This window comes from Nematolebias whitei, chromosome 17 (assembly GCF_014905685.2).
Source record: "Nematolebias whitei isolate Nwh7 chromosome 17, NemWhi1, whole genome shotgun sequence".
Classification (NCBI taxonomy): Eukaryota; Metazoa; Chordata; class Actinopteri; order Cyprinodontiformes; family Rivulidae; genus Nematolebias; species Nematolebias whitei.
The window spans coordinates 34,519,790-34,534,694 of record NC_056514.1 but is presented as its reverse complement, the minus strand read 5'-3'; the positions used below and the strand labels follow the sequence as shown (position 1 = coordinate 34,534,694).

At 42.1% G+C, this 14,905-nt stretch overlaps 2 protein-coding genes across 2 annotated transcripts; one reads left to right on the top strand and one right to left on the bottom strand.

Annotated features, from left to right (window-relative positions):
- The first annotated feature begins 116 nt into the window (after window positions 1-116).
- On the top strand, window positions 117-4,403 carry si:dkey-21c1.4 (uncharacterized protein C17orf80). The gene is made up of 5 exons (XM_037690943.1): window positions 117-130; window positions 475-1,599; window positions 1,947-2,057; window positions 3,998-4,114; window positions 4,196-4,403. The coding sequence occupies exons 1-5, from the start codon at window positions 121-123 to the stop codon at window positions 4,222-4,224; spliced, it is 1,392 nt and encodes a 463-aa protein (XP_037546871.1). The 5' UTR covers window positions 117-120; the 3' UTR covers window positions 4,225-4,403.
- A 3,454-nt stretch (window positions 4,404-7,857) lies between these two features.
- bicral (BICRA like chromatin remodeling complex associated protein) lies at window positions 7,858-14,476 on the bottom strand. The gene is made up of 13 exons (XM_037691173.1): window positions 14,427-14,476; window positions 12,597-12,662; window positions 12,423-12,468; window positions 12,078-12,126; window positions 11,904-11,969; window positions 10,137-11,360; window positions 10,022-10,070; window positions 9,884-9,924; window positions 9,730-9,779; window positions 9,470-9,615; window positions 9,260-9,354; window positions 8,666-8,768; window positions 7,858-8,589 (listed from the first exon to the last, which is right to left on the bottom strand). Exons 3-13 carry the CDS (start codon window positions 12,461-12,463, stop codon window positions 8,111-8,113), a joined length of 2,343 nt encoding a protein of 780 aa, XP_037547101.1. The 5' UTR covers window positions 12,464-12,468; window positions 12,597-12,662; window positions 14,427-14,476; the 3' UTR covers window positions 7,858-8,110.
- Between the last annotated feature and the right edge of the window lie 429 nt (window positions 14,477-14,905).

Sequence of the window (14,905 nt, the reverse complement as noted above, 5' to 3'; positions counted from 1 at the left end):
AAAGTACTTTGACGTAATATTGCTATTTAATGTGATGACTGATGTTATTCTTAAATAACAAAAGATGCAGTTAAAACTTTTTCCTTTATTTTGGGAAAACGCTGTTTTAACGCAAACCAAATGAGCACCGGTAAGTGTCGCAAAACTGGAACTTCAGCTGTCACTTGTCACCAGACTTCAGCGTTTTGTTGTTGTTTTTTTTTTACTTAATTCTATGACTTTATCGTCCAACTTTACTTTTCCACAAACCCCAAGGTCAGTACACAAAGCAGAGAAAGTTAATGTTTAGTCATTTTACAGACGTTGTTTTGAGCCAAAATGGCGACCAAGTGTTTTGGTAATGGGATTTATTTCAGTGCGTCACCATAAGTTTTGGTAAATAAAAGGAATAATAACAAAGAGAAATATACATACATAAATGTAGGTGTCATGTAGTTTTTGAAGAGCATAACTAACTTCACTTTTTCCCCACAGAGGTGTGTCCACACTGTGGGAAGACCTTCAAAAGGCTGAAGAGTCACCTGCCTCACTGTAAGGCAGCATCAAGCTCTAAAACACCTCAAACCGCACGAGATGGCACAACTTCTCAGACTCCATCAGCTCACCCGGCTGCAGCGCTGTCCAAAACATCCATCCAAGGACAGAAGACCAAACAGACCTGTCTCCAAGCAGAGAAGGATAAAATGGCTGCATCACCAAAACCATTACTGGTGTCACCTTCAAGTACAACGTCAGCTAAGAAGAAGCAGAAGGTGGCCGATCAAACCAAGTCCACCACCTTGTTCCCGTCTCCACCCCCACCCACTTTTTCAAAGCCAAAAAAGAAGAGCCTCCGTGCTTTGATAGAAGCAGCAAAGTTGGACCAAATGACAAAAGAGTCGCAGAAGAAAACTGAAGAGTCAAGTTTTAGCTGCAGTAAACGGAACAAGATTCTGGAGTCAAATGTGAAAGAAAATGCCACGAACCCTCATGCAAGAGACGGCTTCAGAGTGGAAAACCAGGAGGAGACGGAGGAGAGTCCTGCTCAGAAGCTGCTCTCAAAATCGGGAAGTGGTCAAGTGAAGGTTACGCTGCAAGACGTTAAAGCCACTTTATGCAGAGCTAACGGGCACGGTCGCTCCGACAGGCCGAGCATCCCGAGCCTCATTGTTGCTGCCGACCTCCAGAGCAGCAACATTAGACTCGACGCAGATTTTAGTTCCGTTACAACGAAGAACCTAAAAGATGCCGTCAGCCTCTCTGCCTCAGATCTGCTGCTTCGGAGCAACGGGCAACTCTCAGAACTACAGTTATTTCACCGAAAGTCAAAACCGTCTGCTTTGATTCCACAGCAACAAGGTGCAGCTTGTCAGCTAGAACCAGATTCTCCTGCTGCTTTCATCCTTTCTGCTTCTCAGGTGCAGCAAGCCACGCCCCCTCCAGGTAAGCTCAGCCTGAATGTGGATCAACGCACGACACGGCTCCCCTCGGGATCGTCAGCCGTCAGCCCGTTCTCCAGCTTCCTGCTTTCTCCTGCCGCTGCACAAACTTTGCCTGCGAGGGTCGAAGAGTCGCAGCTCGAGGTCGGGAAACCAAACGCTGCAGAAAACCCAGCTGAAGGTCAGCGATTCAGAAAGCAGGTCTGAGCCTGATGTTTGGGGCTGGCTGTGACGCTGACCGCGTGTCACGCTTCAAAACTCGCTTCAACATTTTATAAGACAAAAAAAAAAAGTTCATTTTTACATTTGATTACATTTAAAGTCACTGGTTCATTGTTTACATCCTTTTTGATTCAGGTCTGATGAATTTCCAATTTTTGAGTTTTTTCACTTGTGTTAAAATAGTTTAAACATTTTTATCGTCTTAACAAGTGAAGAAAAATGTCATTTTATTTAAATGTTACTAACCCCGGTGCGTGTGTTTTTGTGTCCGCACTGTAATTCTTTATGCCTGTTTTGGCCCTGCAGGAGCTTTGACGCAGAAGAGTCTGGGGCAGGTGAGACTGAAGGAGTTACCCACGTGGCTGGCCTCCAGAACGCCGAGTCGGCCGAGAGACGTTGCAGATTTGGTGCAAAGCGGTCGGTATCGCACACGTTTCACTAAATTACAGATTATAGATTTACAAATTAATTTTGTGTTTTTAGCTTGGCACTCATCTCTTACAAACTAGTGTAAAATCTCATGTTTGTGCAAATGTGTATAATTATAAAACTCATTAGCATATTTAATCAATTTGGATTATTTTAATACATTTTTTTCCTCTGGTAAAAGTAAACTGGGAGCTTTCAATGTATAAAACCAGAACAGTTAAAATTGTACACGACTTATTGTTTAATTAGAATGAAGAATTGGGTTTACTCCTTTGATATTATATGACTTAAAATACACTTCTGAATTAATTTACATTCATTTTATCAAATAAAAACTTATTTTTACTTATTGTGTTACTCAAACACCACCCTGTATTTTGTAGAAATAACACAAATTAGTTTATTGCCTTAAAAGCTGCACAAATACCTAGAATCACTTTTATAAACTTAAGTATTAGTACACATTTATTATGTTTTTGAGCATAATCGAAGTACAAATGTTGTCTAAACTGAACAGGTTTACCATAATTTTCGGACTATTGAGCGCACCTGAATAGAAGCTGCACCCACTAACTTAAAAAAAAAAAAAAAAGTACAGCTATAGGCCACACTTGTCTCTAAGCCACGGGTTTCCACGATGTAACATGGGATATTTACACTGAAAGATTTTTAACCTTTAATTAAATGCGTATCGGTAACATACCGTATTTTCCACCCGACACGTTGCTCCTCCGTATAAGTTGCATCAGTCCATATTTGTCTAATAAAGTGGAAAAATCCATAAATATGTCGCTTCACCGTATACGTCGCATCTATTATGCGTCACCACTGACAACCAGGAAATGTGGGCCGGTGTTGTGCCAAAATCGGTGGGCTGCTAAATGGCGGCCGCGGGAGCGTGCACAGGAGGACTTTAACAAGAATTTAACAAAATAAACACCTCAAAACAATTATTTGTTTGTTTGAAATTATAGTAAAGGTGTGTCTCAGTGTAACGTTTGCTTAATAAATGCACTTTGATGGTCAAATCAGCTGCATTTCGTCGGGGCAGTGCAGCTGGTTTGACGGTTCCAAGCAGCGAGCAGAATGAATGTGGGAACTATGGCAAGCTGACCGAGTCATTAATAACTGGTGAAGATTCCAAGTCATCCAGGACATGGTAAATTTAAAAAAGTTCAAGAAAAAACAATAAGGTATAATAAATAAAGTTCAGTTGTTTTTGTCTTCACCTTTTTTGAATTTGTCATTATAGCCACATTTACCTATTACATGATACAACTGTATGCCATATATATTGTACTCTGCTGCCATCAAGTGGCTGAAAGTGATACTGCGCTTTTTCAGTCAGAATGAATGAAAATCATATCTCAGCCAAAAATTGGTTTATAAATATGGGGAAAAAAATCCATAAATATGTCGTTTCAGCCTATAAGTCGCAGGACATGCAAATTATGCAAAAAAACTGTGACTTATAGGGCGGAAAATACGGTACACCAATGCGTACAGTAATTTTTTTTTTTTTCTGAACAGTGCCGTAACATGGCTGGTTAAAAAATGATAAATACAGTAGTCTACCAGGAGGTCATTGATCCCTGGGCAGCTACGTGAGCGTCCGTTTGTGACGGGGCTAATGTTTCGTTAGCCCGTCAAAAGAAAAAAAATCCATAAATTAGCCGCAGCACTGTATAAACCTCAGGGTTCAAAGAAGCCTGTGGAAAAAAAAGTAACGGCTTATAGTCCGGAAATTACGGTAATCATTTTCAATCAACGTATTTGCTGCATCGTTTATAAATTCTTTAGAAATAACTCATTTGTTAAATGATAATTAAAATCACAGCTGGACATTTCTGGCTTTAAGACTGTTTGTGTCTTTGAGTAGGATTTAGGTAAAACTTATTCTTTCATAATGTTTGCCCCCCTTCTTCCAGGCTGGCGGTGGTATTACAGACGGTACACAGACGTAAAGAAAGGCGGCGTCGCTGGACTGAGCATGCTGCTGGTTGGATACTGTGTGCTCAGCTACATCTGGAGCTACCCTCATATCAGTGAGGAAGCATCACGCTCAGGCCCTTTCTGCAGTAACTAAAGCAGAGATTAAATCTTTTTGTGTTTTTATTCCCCCTCAGAGTTGAGTCGTTGGAGGAAGTATCATTAAAGATGAAGGAACACGTTTGAACAGCCGCTGTCAGAAGAGGAAGCATCTGAATCATATTTATTTCGCCCCAATCCTGAATGGGCGCTGGATTATATGTGACAAATTGTTATACGTTTGTCTCAAATTCAGCTGACAAATGTTTTTTTTAGGAGAGTGGTGGCTTCCATATCACCATGACTAGAAACTGTATTAAACTGAATTCTGAGCATTTTAAGCAGTTCACTAGTTGACAGATGTTGCCTTCAAACTGGAATAAATGAACTATTTCAAGTAAGAGATGAGTGCCAATGTCAAAAATAATCCCAATGTGTCAGATATTTTAACTCATTCTAAGATGTAAATCAGTAGTTCCTGAAGCTGAAGTCGGGACTTCGCCGAGTGTTGTAAAACAGGAAGTGATGTCTGATAATTGCACATTATAGCCATAAACATCTTTTAAAAAATAACAGTCATGGATTGATGTAAACAGAGTAATTGTTGGTTGTGCAGCCATTAAACCCTGGTTTAATGGACTTGGTAATGGTTTGGAAACCACTGATCTAAATCGTCTTGTATTTATTAAACGTGGCAGTCGAAGTTAGAATTAAAAGATGGCTTTTATAGAATTCTTGAGGCTAAAAAAAAAATGTTTCTTTAGGTCTCCACCAGGTGTCACTGTTGGGCTGAAACTAATGGATCATCTCTGAGCTCGTCCATCATTGGGATCAACTTAATAAAACTTTGGCAGCAGGGACACGAGGAATCAGAAAAGCTAAACACCGTGATGTCAGTAAACATAAAACCGTTTTATTTTATTTATCTGCGTCCTCCCCATGCGATCATGCACGCAGTGTGTGTGGACGCTCGCAGAGTAGTAATGGAGGAACACGAGAGAAGGTTCTGGACCCGTTCTTTACTTTTCAAAATGAATTTATTGTTGACTCGCCTCGCCGCTGTAGTGAAAACACGTTAAGCTACAAAGAACGAAAACAGCATTTTTTGTAACTTCCTGCCTCTCGGCCAACACAATAAAAAATAGGTTCCACATTTTTGTCTTTTCTTGAAACATTTTCCTTTTCTTCATACAAAATTATAAATATTTTATGTTTAACTTTTTTATTTATTTATACAAAACAAACTTATCAATTTGAAAATGAAAACAAGTGGGGGGGTGCACAGTGTGGCCTGGAGGCCGTGATCTGTTCACACGGTTCTCCCAGCACGTCCTGCACAGATCCAACATCTCTAGAGTCGAGCGCTGCAGAGGCACCACACCTTACAGCTGTTCGTCGCAGGTGCAAAAGTTCAAGTCGACTTCAACGATTGGGGATTTGCTTAAAAAAAGATTTTTTTGTCCAACTCCACGAGCTGCTGTGTTTACTAGGTGTGGTCACTGCTGCCGCGTAAAAAATCGTGTTTATTAGAGAAGTGGTGCCGTCCAGAATCGACCGTTTACAACGAGAAGTTCCTTTTTTAAAAGCTACTCGTCGCAAACTGAGGAATTAAATATGTAGAAGTTATGAAATGTTTCAAATATTTTTTTAAAGAGTTTACTCCGACAGTTTTCCAGATGTGTAATTCTGAAATAAAGCAAGAACGTTTTGACGTTGAGCTGGCCGGAGTGTGCAGGTAAACCAATATGGCAAAATCAGACGAATGTAGACGTTTAGGTGGAAACGTGCTAAACGTGAATGAATCGACTAAAAACGTGGCAAAGATAAATATCGGGGACGGAGTCGGGCGGAGGAGCCCCAGAATGACTGAGCTCGACATCTGCAAAACTTCTACTCAGGAAGTCTCCGTTTATCTGCGTCCAAATAAAAAATCTAAACGTTTGAACTTTTTCACGTCGAGCAGCTCTTCCATGAACGCCGCGTCGTCGTCGTACTTGGGCTGTTTTTGTGACGATCATGAATTTAACTTGCAGAACTTGTTCAAGAACATTTTTAACCATCGATTTGAGAAACAAACTGTCATGTTTTTTATTTATTTTATGAATTGATCACGACTTTGCGATGAGAAGCTTTAAAATGTGATGAGTTTAAATGATTTGTTTTCAAAAGATCATTTAAAAATAAACTTTAAAAAAAAAAAAGAGGGGGCGGAGCAATAATTTAGGCTTAAAAAAAAAAAATTCCAATCGATTTCCAGATGGTCTGAGAGGATTCTGGACCGGACCGCTCTCTTTTAATTATATTTTGGTTGTTGCTGCTGCTGAGAATAAAAACAGAAAAAAATGTGAGAAATGTTTGAGACCTAAAAAAACCACGACAATCAACGTGAGAAGAGCCGAACGCCGAGTGCAAACAAACGTGTGAATATTAAGTTAAACACATATGATCAATATATTGATTGTATTGAGAAGGCAGACGATGTTTGACCCCCCCGGGCTCATTCAAGTTCAACTTTCATGTTCAGAACTCTGAGGAACACATCACAACAAACAAAAAAACATCTGTAAAGTCATTTCTAAAAATGAGGAACTGAAAATCTCAATAAAAAAGATCGACTTGAACAAATCCTCCTCAATCTGAGGACTTTAGCTCCACGGACACAAACTCGCGGTGAGAAGCGGCAAAGATCTGCGCTGCGTTTGTGTCGGGACTCGCGTACCTTTAAGGTACAAAAGAAAACTGAAGGAAACAAAAGTGACTTGAGCACAAAAAAACGAAGCGCGTGGTCGAGCACGGCGACACGTGACGAGTTTGACGGGTTCCTCGTCGTGAGATTACGAGGTCAGTTGTTATTCCAGGCAGCTGACGAGACAAAAGCTTTTGGTTCTGCTCCAAACGTTCACATTCTGTTCAGCCCAACACGTGCTGGACATCAAGGGCAGCATCTTCATGTAATTATGTCATCCGTGTTTAGTGCACGTTTATGTGAGCGTGGGATTATTTTAAAGAGAATCCACTAACCGCACACGAGCACTGCTCTGTTTGTAAAACAAGACGGAGCATCAGGGCCAGTCGGAAGAAATTAACTTCAGTTTGTCCTTTTAAATGAAAATTGAAATAATTAAAGTGGAAATTATATTTTCAAAAATCATATTTCAAGGCTTAACGCTCGGACTGCATTTATTTAATTTGTTACTGTTATCTTGAGATTATGGGTGCGCTGTTATTGAATAAACTACAAAATAAAGTGAAGCTTATTAGTCTAGTTGCAGTGGAACCAACTTCAATCTTTCACAATAAAAGCCTCAAACACACTTCTAACTACTCACCTCCCCCGCTGGTCTAAACTACCGTCATCTACTGAGGAACAACTTGAGCTGTTTTTAGTCGCTTCGGATGTTTAAAGAGTTTTTAGAGCTCAACAAAATCCAACGGTTTGTCGTTTTGTTTCCTGTGAATAAAATTTCCACTTTAACCTCAACGTTTCAACGTTCGTCCTCAGATTTCTTCTCCTCTGGTGCCTCTGATGCTCCATCACAGTAATGCAATAAAGAAATAAGAGTAAATCTTTCGGAGCAGAGCTTCTTCATGTAAACACTTTCAGATAAAAACTTAAAATCAGGCACAGAGTCACAACTTTCCTCCTCCTCCTCCTCCTCCTCCCTGCAGTGGTGGGGAAAGGAAATGGCACAAACTGTTAATGCTGTGTGAAGAGAGAAACACTCTCGCCTTCAGAGCTGCAACATTTACCGACTGCTTCACAATAAAAATAAAGTTTTATAAAAATTGCATCTGTTTATCTGCTGCATTGCACACGATCCCGGATCTTTATAGGTTAAGTGCCCAAGTACACCTCGACGTATCACGAACAGAAGTAACGCCTCAGAAAGCTTCAAACGCTACATGGCTGCATTTCACAAAGACAGATCTGAAAACGGAGCGAACCTCTCCTCACACACACGTGACGACAAGAAAACAAAGGTACCTGCAAAAATACAAATGGTGCATCAGAGTTAACATTCCAGGATGCTGTTGACTGCTGCCTCTAAAGCAGAATCTGGGTCTGGGTGGGGTGGAGGGGTGACGGGGGGCGAGTACTGAGACTGTGTCGGTGGGGAGGACCGGTGCTGCGAGTACGGAGGCTGTCCTGAAGTTGCTGCAAAATGTGCAGGTTTACCTTGCGAGCAACTTTTAGTTGCAACGAAGCTGTTGTTGCTGGCGCCGTCGGACCCAAAGCACTGCTGGGGTCTCTTCAGTTCCAAAACCGTTTTGTTTTCTACGTGTGGTGGATGGAGTCTCTCTGGTGGACCTGGTCCGACATCCCTACCCCCTCCTGGGTCTGTACACCCAGACGGGGAGTCTGTCCTGTACGCTGGCTCCTCGGAGCTTTGTTCTGCCTGCTCCCAAATCTCACTGTCTGCTGACTGCGGGGGAACGGGATCTTGGAAATGTTTGGATTTTGTTCCACAACAGAAGTCATCGAGGAAGTTGTCTGCACGCCAAACAGAGAGGAAGAGTTCAAATCAACCTTTATTTACCTGAATTAGTCTCGTTTTCTTGGCCTTTACCTGGATCCACAAGGACCATGCGCTTGTCTTGTGTCAGGTTGCTGCGCTCCTCCTGGTTGAAGGTCCTGTCGATCATCACCATTTCTGACGAAGGACTGGAACGCTGCAATACAAGGAAGTGACGTCCGTTAGCGCTACGCGTTACAGAATATGGAGAATCCAAATAAAGGTTTTGAAACAAAACAACTGGACTTTTATTTTGTGGCTGAAGACTTCGCTTCCCATCCAGGAAACTTTACCGATTTAAAAACTGTCTGGAGTGAGTGCAGTTCCAAGTGAAACTGAGCTAAAACATTAAATGTGTTCAAATAAATCTATGCCTTTATAGCAAATGCAGCAACTGTGATTCAACTGTTTGTGTGGCAAAACAATTAAATGTTTTGTTGTCAAAAAATGAACTTAACAACAAAAATACACAACTTAAAAACAACTTTAATAAATTAAGAAGTTTCAAGACATTCATCGCCAAAAACTTTCAACCCACAAGTCAATTATTTAAGTAATAAGTGCAACCGAAATCTAAAAATGTGACAAAAACTCATAAATGAATGCACTTGATGTTGTTCAACATTTTGAATAAAGCCTCTTGTGTACCTCAGCTTCCACCATCAGCAGTCGTCTGTATTTGTTAACCATTGCCTCGGTCCTCATCAGCACCTGAGCTGCAACCACCTCAAACTCCTCATCCACTGAAATGATCAAACAAACAACAAGTCTTCATTAAAAAAAAACATTTATTGTTTGCCTGAAGATTCATTTCAAAGCCAAATGTCTGCCTTTTTATTAGAGTTGGACTCAACGTACCCTGTGAGAACTCGTCGTGGTTGGGCGGCGCCCCCTGGAACACGTGGTAAGGCAGCAGTCTTAGGAGAGCATCGTCCACTGAGGTGAACCTCCGTCGGTCTGGGGCCTGAACTGCCACATGATCCCTCCTCAAGTGCTCTAAAATACTTTGAATTCAAAAAGAGAGGAAAAACACACTCAGTGGCTAAATAGGCACAATTCATCTCAATAAGACAAAAATAACATCAAATCTTAATATCGGTGTTTGTCAGAAAACTCACAGTTCTGCTCTTGTGAGTGATGAACCGAAGGGTCGTTTCTGTGAACTGACCTGTCCAGAGAAAAGATTCAAGCCAAAGTTGTCACAACCGTCTTCTGAAGAGTTTGTTCTTCCTTTAAATGTTGGTATGAATGTAAAATTACTACGCAACATACCTCAGAGTTTGGTGTTGAGTTTTGCGTTATGGTTTTCATGACTAAAACATAAAAAACAACAAGTTCAAAGTACAGCAAATAACACACAAAGGCCTATACAAGTTAATTTAAAATATCACAGTGTACACTTTAGATTACCATGAATGCCGCCAAGTTGTGTCTGAGCGAAGGCAGGCGATGAGGAGTTCTGGAAATAAAATCACGTGGGTCAGACATGGAAAAAAACAAAAATCAATTATGTGTGAGCGTCTACCTGTCTGAAGTCCTGCGTCACGCTGCCAGGTAAAGGTGACAGCGAAGTGCAGTTCTGTGTTTGGGTCACTAGAAGGCGCTGCACGGGACAAGTCGACGCTTGGGCTGGGCCTTCGATCCCGGCCGTCGCTGGGCCGACCAGAGTGAGTTGCCCAGGAGCGCAGGATGTCTGTACGGGGGTTGAGCTGGCACAAGAAGCTCCAGTCCATGTCTGAGTCACAGCTCCAACAACCTGACTCCCACTCACTACGCCTGGATTCAAGATTAGCTGGCCTGCTGGAGATCCAGTGAAGTTCTGCCCTGCAGCTATCTGCACGGTGTTTTGGTTGGTGGAGCCGTTGTGGATGGTGGAGGATGGAGCGAGCGTCAAAGAGTTAGGTATCAAGAACTGCCCTGGTGGAAGGTTTGTCTGAGCCTGCACTGGTTGCTGCTCTAGTTGTGGTTGCATCACTATAGTACCGTTGGCTGTGTACTGTCCCGCAGCAGCAGTATTTGTCACAGTAGTGGGAGTGGGTTGAAGACCAAGGCTGTAAACAGACTGAGAGCCACTTTGAGGGGGTTTAGGCTGAATTGGTCTGACGATAGCCTGAGTCCCTCCTGGACCTCTTTGAATTATGATGTTTTGAAGGGGAATGTTTTTGAAAGGTAAGCCTACTTGGCCCACCTGACCTTGGTTTGGTGTAAACACCTGCCCTCCTGTCGCCGCCCCTGCTGTAGCTACAGGCACCCCTGGCCTCAGGACAATCTGAGGAGTTCTCTCCAAGCTGCTTAGAGTCATCACACCACTCCCTGCCCCAAACGAGCCCAACACCTGGATGTGCTGGGTAGAGCCATTGGGCAGTGGTGACATTCCTTGCAGTAGCTGGCCTGCCGGAAACGCAGCTGTCGCTGAGCTTACCACACCCACCCCACCTCCATACCCCCCAGAGACCAGCTGGGAGGAGAAGGGAACTGGAGCCTGCACGAGCGTGGGAGCAGGCTGAGAGTCCAGCAGGGCCTCCTGGGCCAGCGTCTGCTCTGTGATGTCGGCCTCCAGGAGAGACTTCTGGAGGATGTCAAAGGGCTGGTCCTCTCCGAGGTCCACCCCTTCAGGGGAGCTCCCAGTCCCCAAATCATCCTCGATGAATGAAAGGCTACTGGAGAGCTGGAGGCCTGCTCCCGCTGAGTCCTCTCCAAAGTCACCCAGTGAAGAAGAGCCATCTTTGAGACAAGTGTTGGAGCTAGTCTGAAAGAAATATGTGAACAGTATGTGAACATGTCTGCACAGCCTGCAGGCCAACAAGTTTAATCTTAATTTGTATCAAAACAAAAGTGGAGCATGACTAACATAATGAAAACAACAATGACGCAATTTCATTTTGACGTTTATCTAAATTATGCTGGCACCCTTCAATATTCTATTCAATTCAATTCAAAAATACTTTATTAATCCCAAAGTGGAATTATTTGTTGTTGTAACTCGTTATCCTCATTTCATTAAGAGATGTTATAGATACTGATGGCTGTAGGCAGGAAGGACCCCCCCAGCAAAGGTTCACCCCACAGCAGTTCCCAAGAAACTGGCAGCAGACGCCGTCCGATCCGTCCACCCAGACCCGACCGGCCCCTCGGATGTACTTTAGCTTTATGCTAAAGCTCGAAACATTTTCATACACTTAAAACCAATTTTTGACTTAAAACTCTGATCAATCATTTATAACTAGCTGTCTAATCATGATTTAAAATAAGTCTATATGTTTCGGTTCGATCAAAGTGAATTTTTACTCACCGTGTTGCTGGCAAAGAAAGATCCATCTGATCCATAAGCTGCATTTGTCACGTCGTCCTCCTCAATCTGTGAGAGAGGGGAAAAACCAGCCAAAAGACAATTTTTAAGCTTTTACCTTGGAACAATATTCAAAAAATTATTAATGACTGAAAATATTCAGCAAGTGTCACTCACAGACTTGCTGTTGTTGCCATGGAGATAATCATTAAGTGCATCCACATCTCTGGAAAGAGCAAATTACACTTGACTTAGTCTACACAATGTTTATAAATTTGTGTGTAGCATAAAATATGCAGAAAACAATTTTGAACAAACATAAAGCCATTTCAACAAAAGTGATACGATAATACTGGATTGTTGTGTAGGGTTGATTTCAAAGAAACACTAAAATTGTTGCCCGACTTTATTAGAAAAGAACAAAAGGTGCAGTCAGGCTGTGAATAACTTGGTGGCTTTAAAATGTGAAAGGAATGATCAACACATTTAGCAGATTGTGTAAATTTAACCGTTTGTTTTTACCCTAAGAAATCCAGAAGACGGCGATCGTCATCATCATCCATGACACCTGAAACAAGCATTGATAGCAGGTGAAGATGTGACTTTTTTTTATTCTGTTTAAATGTGCACACTATGATAGGGGAGTACACTGATCCCTTTGTCAGATAGCTCTAAGAAACATGACATCAAACTCACAGATGTCCACCAGGAAGCATGAATTCAGTCATTTAACAGCCCTGTTCTTTCTTGTAACAAGCTGAGCTGCAAAGCGAAATAAAAGAAAAACTACATTTAGTAAACATAGGTGGTTTGTGAACATGTGCAAAGGAAGAAGACGTAAAGTATGGGTGTGGAAGGGAGCATTCAGTAAACAAGCAGGCTTGTCCCACACAGACTCTTCTCTGCTGGCCTACGTTTGTCATCCCCGTAAGCAAAGTGAAAACTGGCACCAACTCCACCCTGCTTCAAACTGAGTACATTAGAGCTTCACTGTCACACTGCAGCTTTATGTGGCTCCAGCCAGCAGTGGTATGCATCTAAAGTGTGGGGGGGGGAATCCAACACATGGGCATTTATTTGATCATGAGCAATGATTTGTAGGAACTGTATTGAGAGGATGTAAAAAAAAAAAATCAAGATTTTAAGTCGTTACATCATAAATGGACACCAGGTCTCACAAATTAACGATTTTGTGTGCAAGTGGATGAGTTGTGTGGGAAAAACACTGCTCAAAATGGCTGAAGGGCTGTCTTTGTAGCTGAAGCACGTTGGGCCGCCATCTTGGATTCAGAGAACAAAGAGGGCAGCCGTGCCTGAACAAAACAGCTGTAATAATGTTGTAATAGAGGGGACCGTGTTTATTAAGCAGTTTTAATTTATAACAAATAAAGGTTGTCTGAGAGGATAGTTTCCAGACAGCGACGCTCCTTTGACTTTATCGATATAAAAATAAATAAACCATTTTCCATCGTAAAGAAAAAGGGATTGCAATTTATTTAAAAGTTGCCAAAACGGGCAGCTAGTAAGTAAAATAAATAAAAGCATTTCACTACTTTAAAATGAGCTGCTAAATATCTTATTTAAAAAAGGGGGGGGGTTTATTTTGACAGAAAAACGAAACGATTGTCTCGAAATGTGCCAAATGTTCAAACGCTTTTAAAAATATATATAATTTCGATTCGAAAATATATATTTTTTCTCGAGTGTAATTTTGTGCTGGTTTTTTTTTAGGCTCTGGCAACCCCAGCATGTTGGGCGACACGACGCAGGAAGAAAATGTCCAACTCGGGGCAGGTTTTAGCTGGAGGGCGCTAGCTTCGAGCACCGGTTGGTTTCAGTTCTGAGAGTTTAATGTCCAAAAATAGACCCGAATCGACTGAATGATAATCGCATTGAAGCAGGACAAAACGCCCGTCGCCGCTGACGTACTCCTTCTTTCTCTGCTGGGGGAAGCGTTCGTTTGTCGTCGACGGGGCTCAGCTCTGCCAACACGAAAAACGTCACATTTGAATCGACATGAACCGAACTGCTTCGATTCGGCCGTTAGGACCGATCCGTGTCCTGGTCGGGTCGCCGTCCCGCATTTTGAGCCCTAAAAACCCTCGGCCTGTTCCGCGGTTCGGGTTAGCTAGCCGGCGGTGTCCGGACGACGCCTCATTTTGGAAGCTAGAATCCGTGGAAAGGGCTAAACCGCGTCGAGCCATAAATATTTGTCCCCGATTAGCATAACATAAAGACGACTCAAAGAGGCAAACCCTTTAACTCCTGTCTCACTCCTCTTGAAACCCAATATCTCCATTTGGCAACTTTTAATTTGCTCCCCCCCTCCTTCTCCTCCTCCTCCTTCTTCTCCCTCTCCCACTCTCATATATTTTTTTGCCTCACCGTCCCTGTTCTGCCTCAGATAGATTTTTCTCTCCGCTCAAACTCTCTTCCCTCCCTGAAGGAAGGGAGGAAGGAGCTTGTGTGTGTTTTTTCCTTGAAATTTTTATCACAAAATTATAATACACTCAAAGGGGAACTCACCGTCATGAAAAACCAGTGTCTTGTCGACGGGGTTTCCTCGCCATCGCCGCACGGGTTGTCTGGGTAGGGCTCGCACCGAAATCACCCGTGCTCAACGAGCGCACGCGACTTCACACACTTCAAAGGGAAATACATTAATGAGGGCAAACCATTGATAAAAAAACAAACATGATTTTATACATTTTAAGTATTTAAATAAAAAAAAATTCGTTAATATAAACAAGAAGGCAAAAGTTATTAGACCTAATTACTAACGGTAGAGGGCGGGCCTGTGTTCAGCACACCTTGACGTTGCTCAGGTATTTATTCAAATGTTAAAATCAGTGGGAAAACTTGTCTAATTTCATCTTACATTATGAAACACCATGCACATATGCATCTAGACAAACTAAACTAACCCTGCAACAAAAATAGTAAGCTTTGTTTTTAAGATTGTTTTTTTTTTTATTATTATTATTTCAGTAAGTAAAAATCATAGA

Excerpts from the sequence above, each read along its gene's own strand:
- si:dkey-21c1.4 (XM_037690943.1), top strand. Across the intron at positions 1,600-1,946 it reads TGCAGAAAACCCAGCTGAAG|GAGCTTTGACGCAGAAGAGT; the intron begins GTCAGCGATTCA and ends TTGGCCCTGCAG. Across the intron at positions 2,058-3,997 it reads TGCAGATTTGGTGCAAAGCG|GCTGGCGGTGGTATTACAGA; the intron begins GTCGGTATCGCA and ends CCCTTCTTCCAG.
- bicral (XM_037691173.1), bottom strand. The coding sequence starts at position 12,463 with ATGGATGATGATGACGATCGCCGTCTTCTGGATTTCTTAGG. Across the intron at positions 12,127-12,422 it reads CGTCTTCTGGATTTCTTAGG|AGATGTGGATGCACTTAATG; the intron begins GTAAAAACAAAC and ends TGCTCTTTCCAG. Across the intron at positions 11,361-11,903 it reads CTTTCTTTGCCAGCAACACG|ACTAGCTCCAACACTTGTCT; the intron begins GTGAGTAAAAAT and ends TATTTCTTTCAG.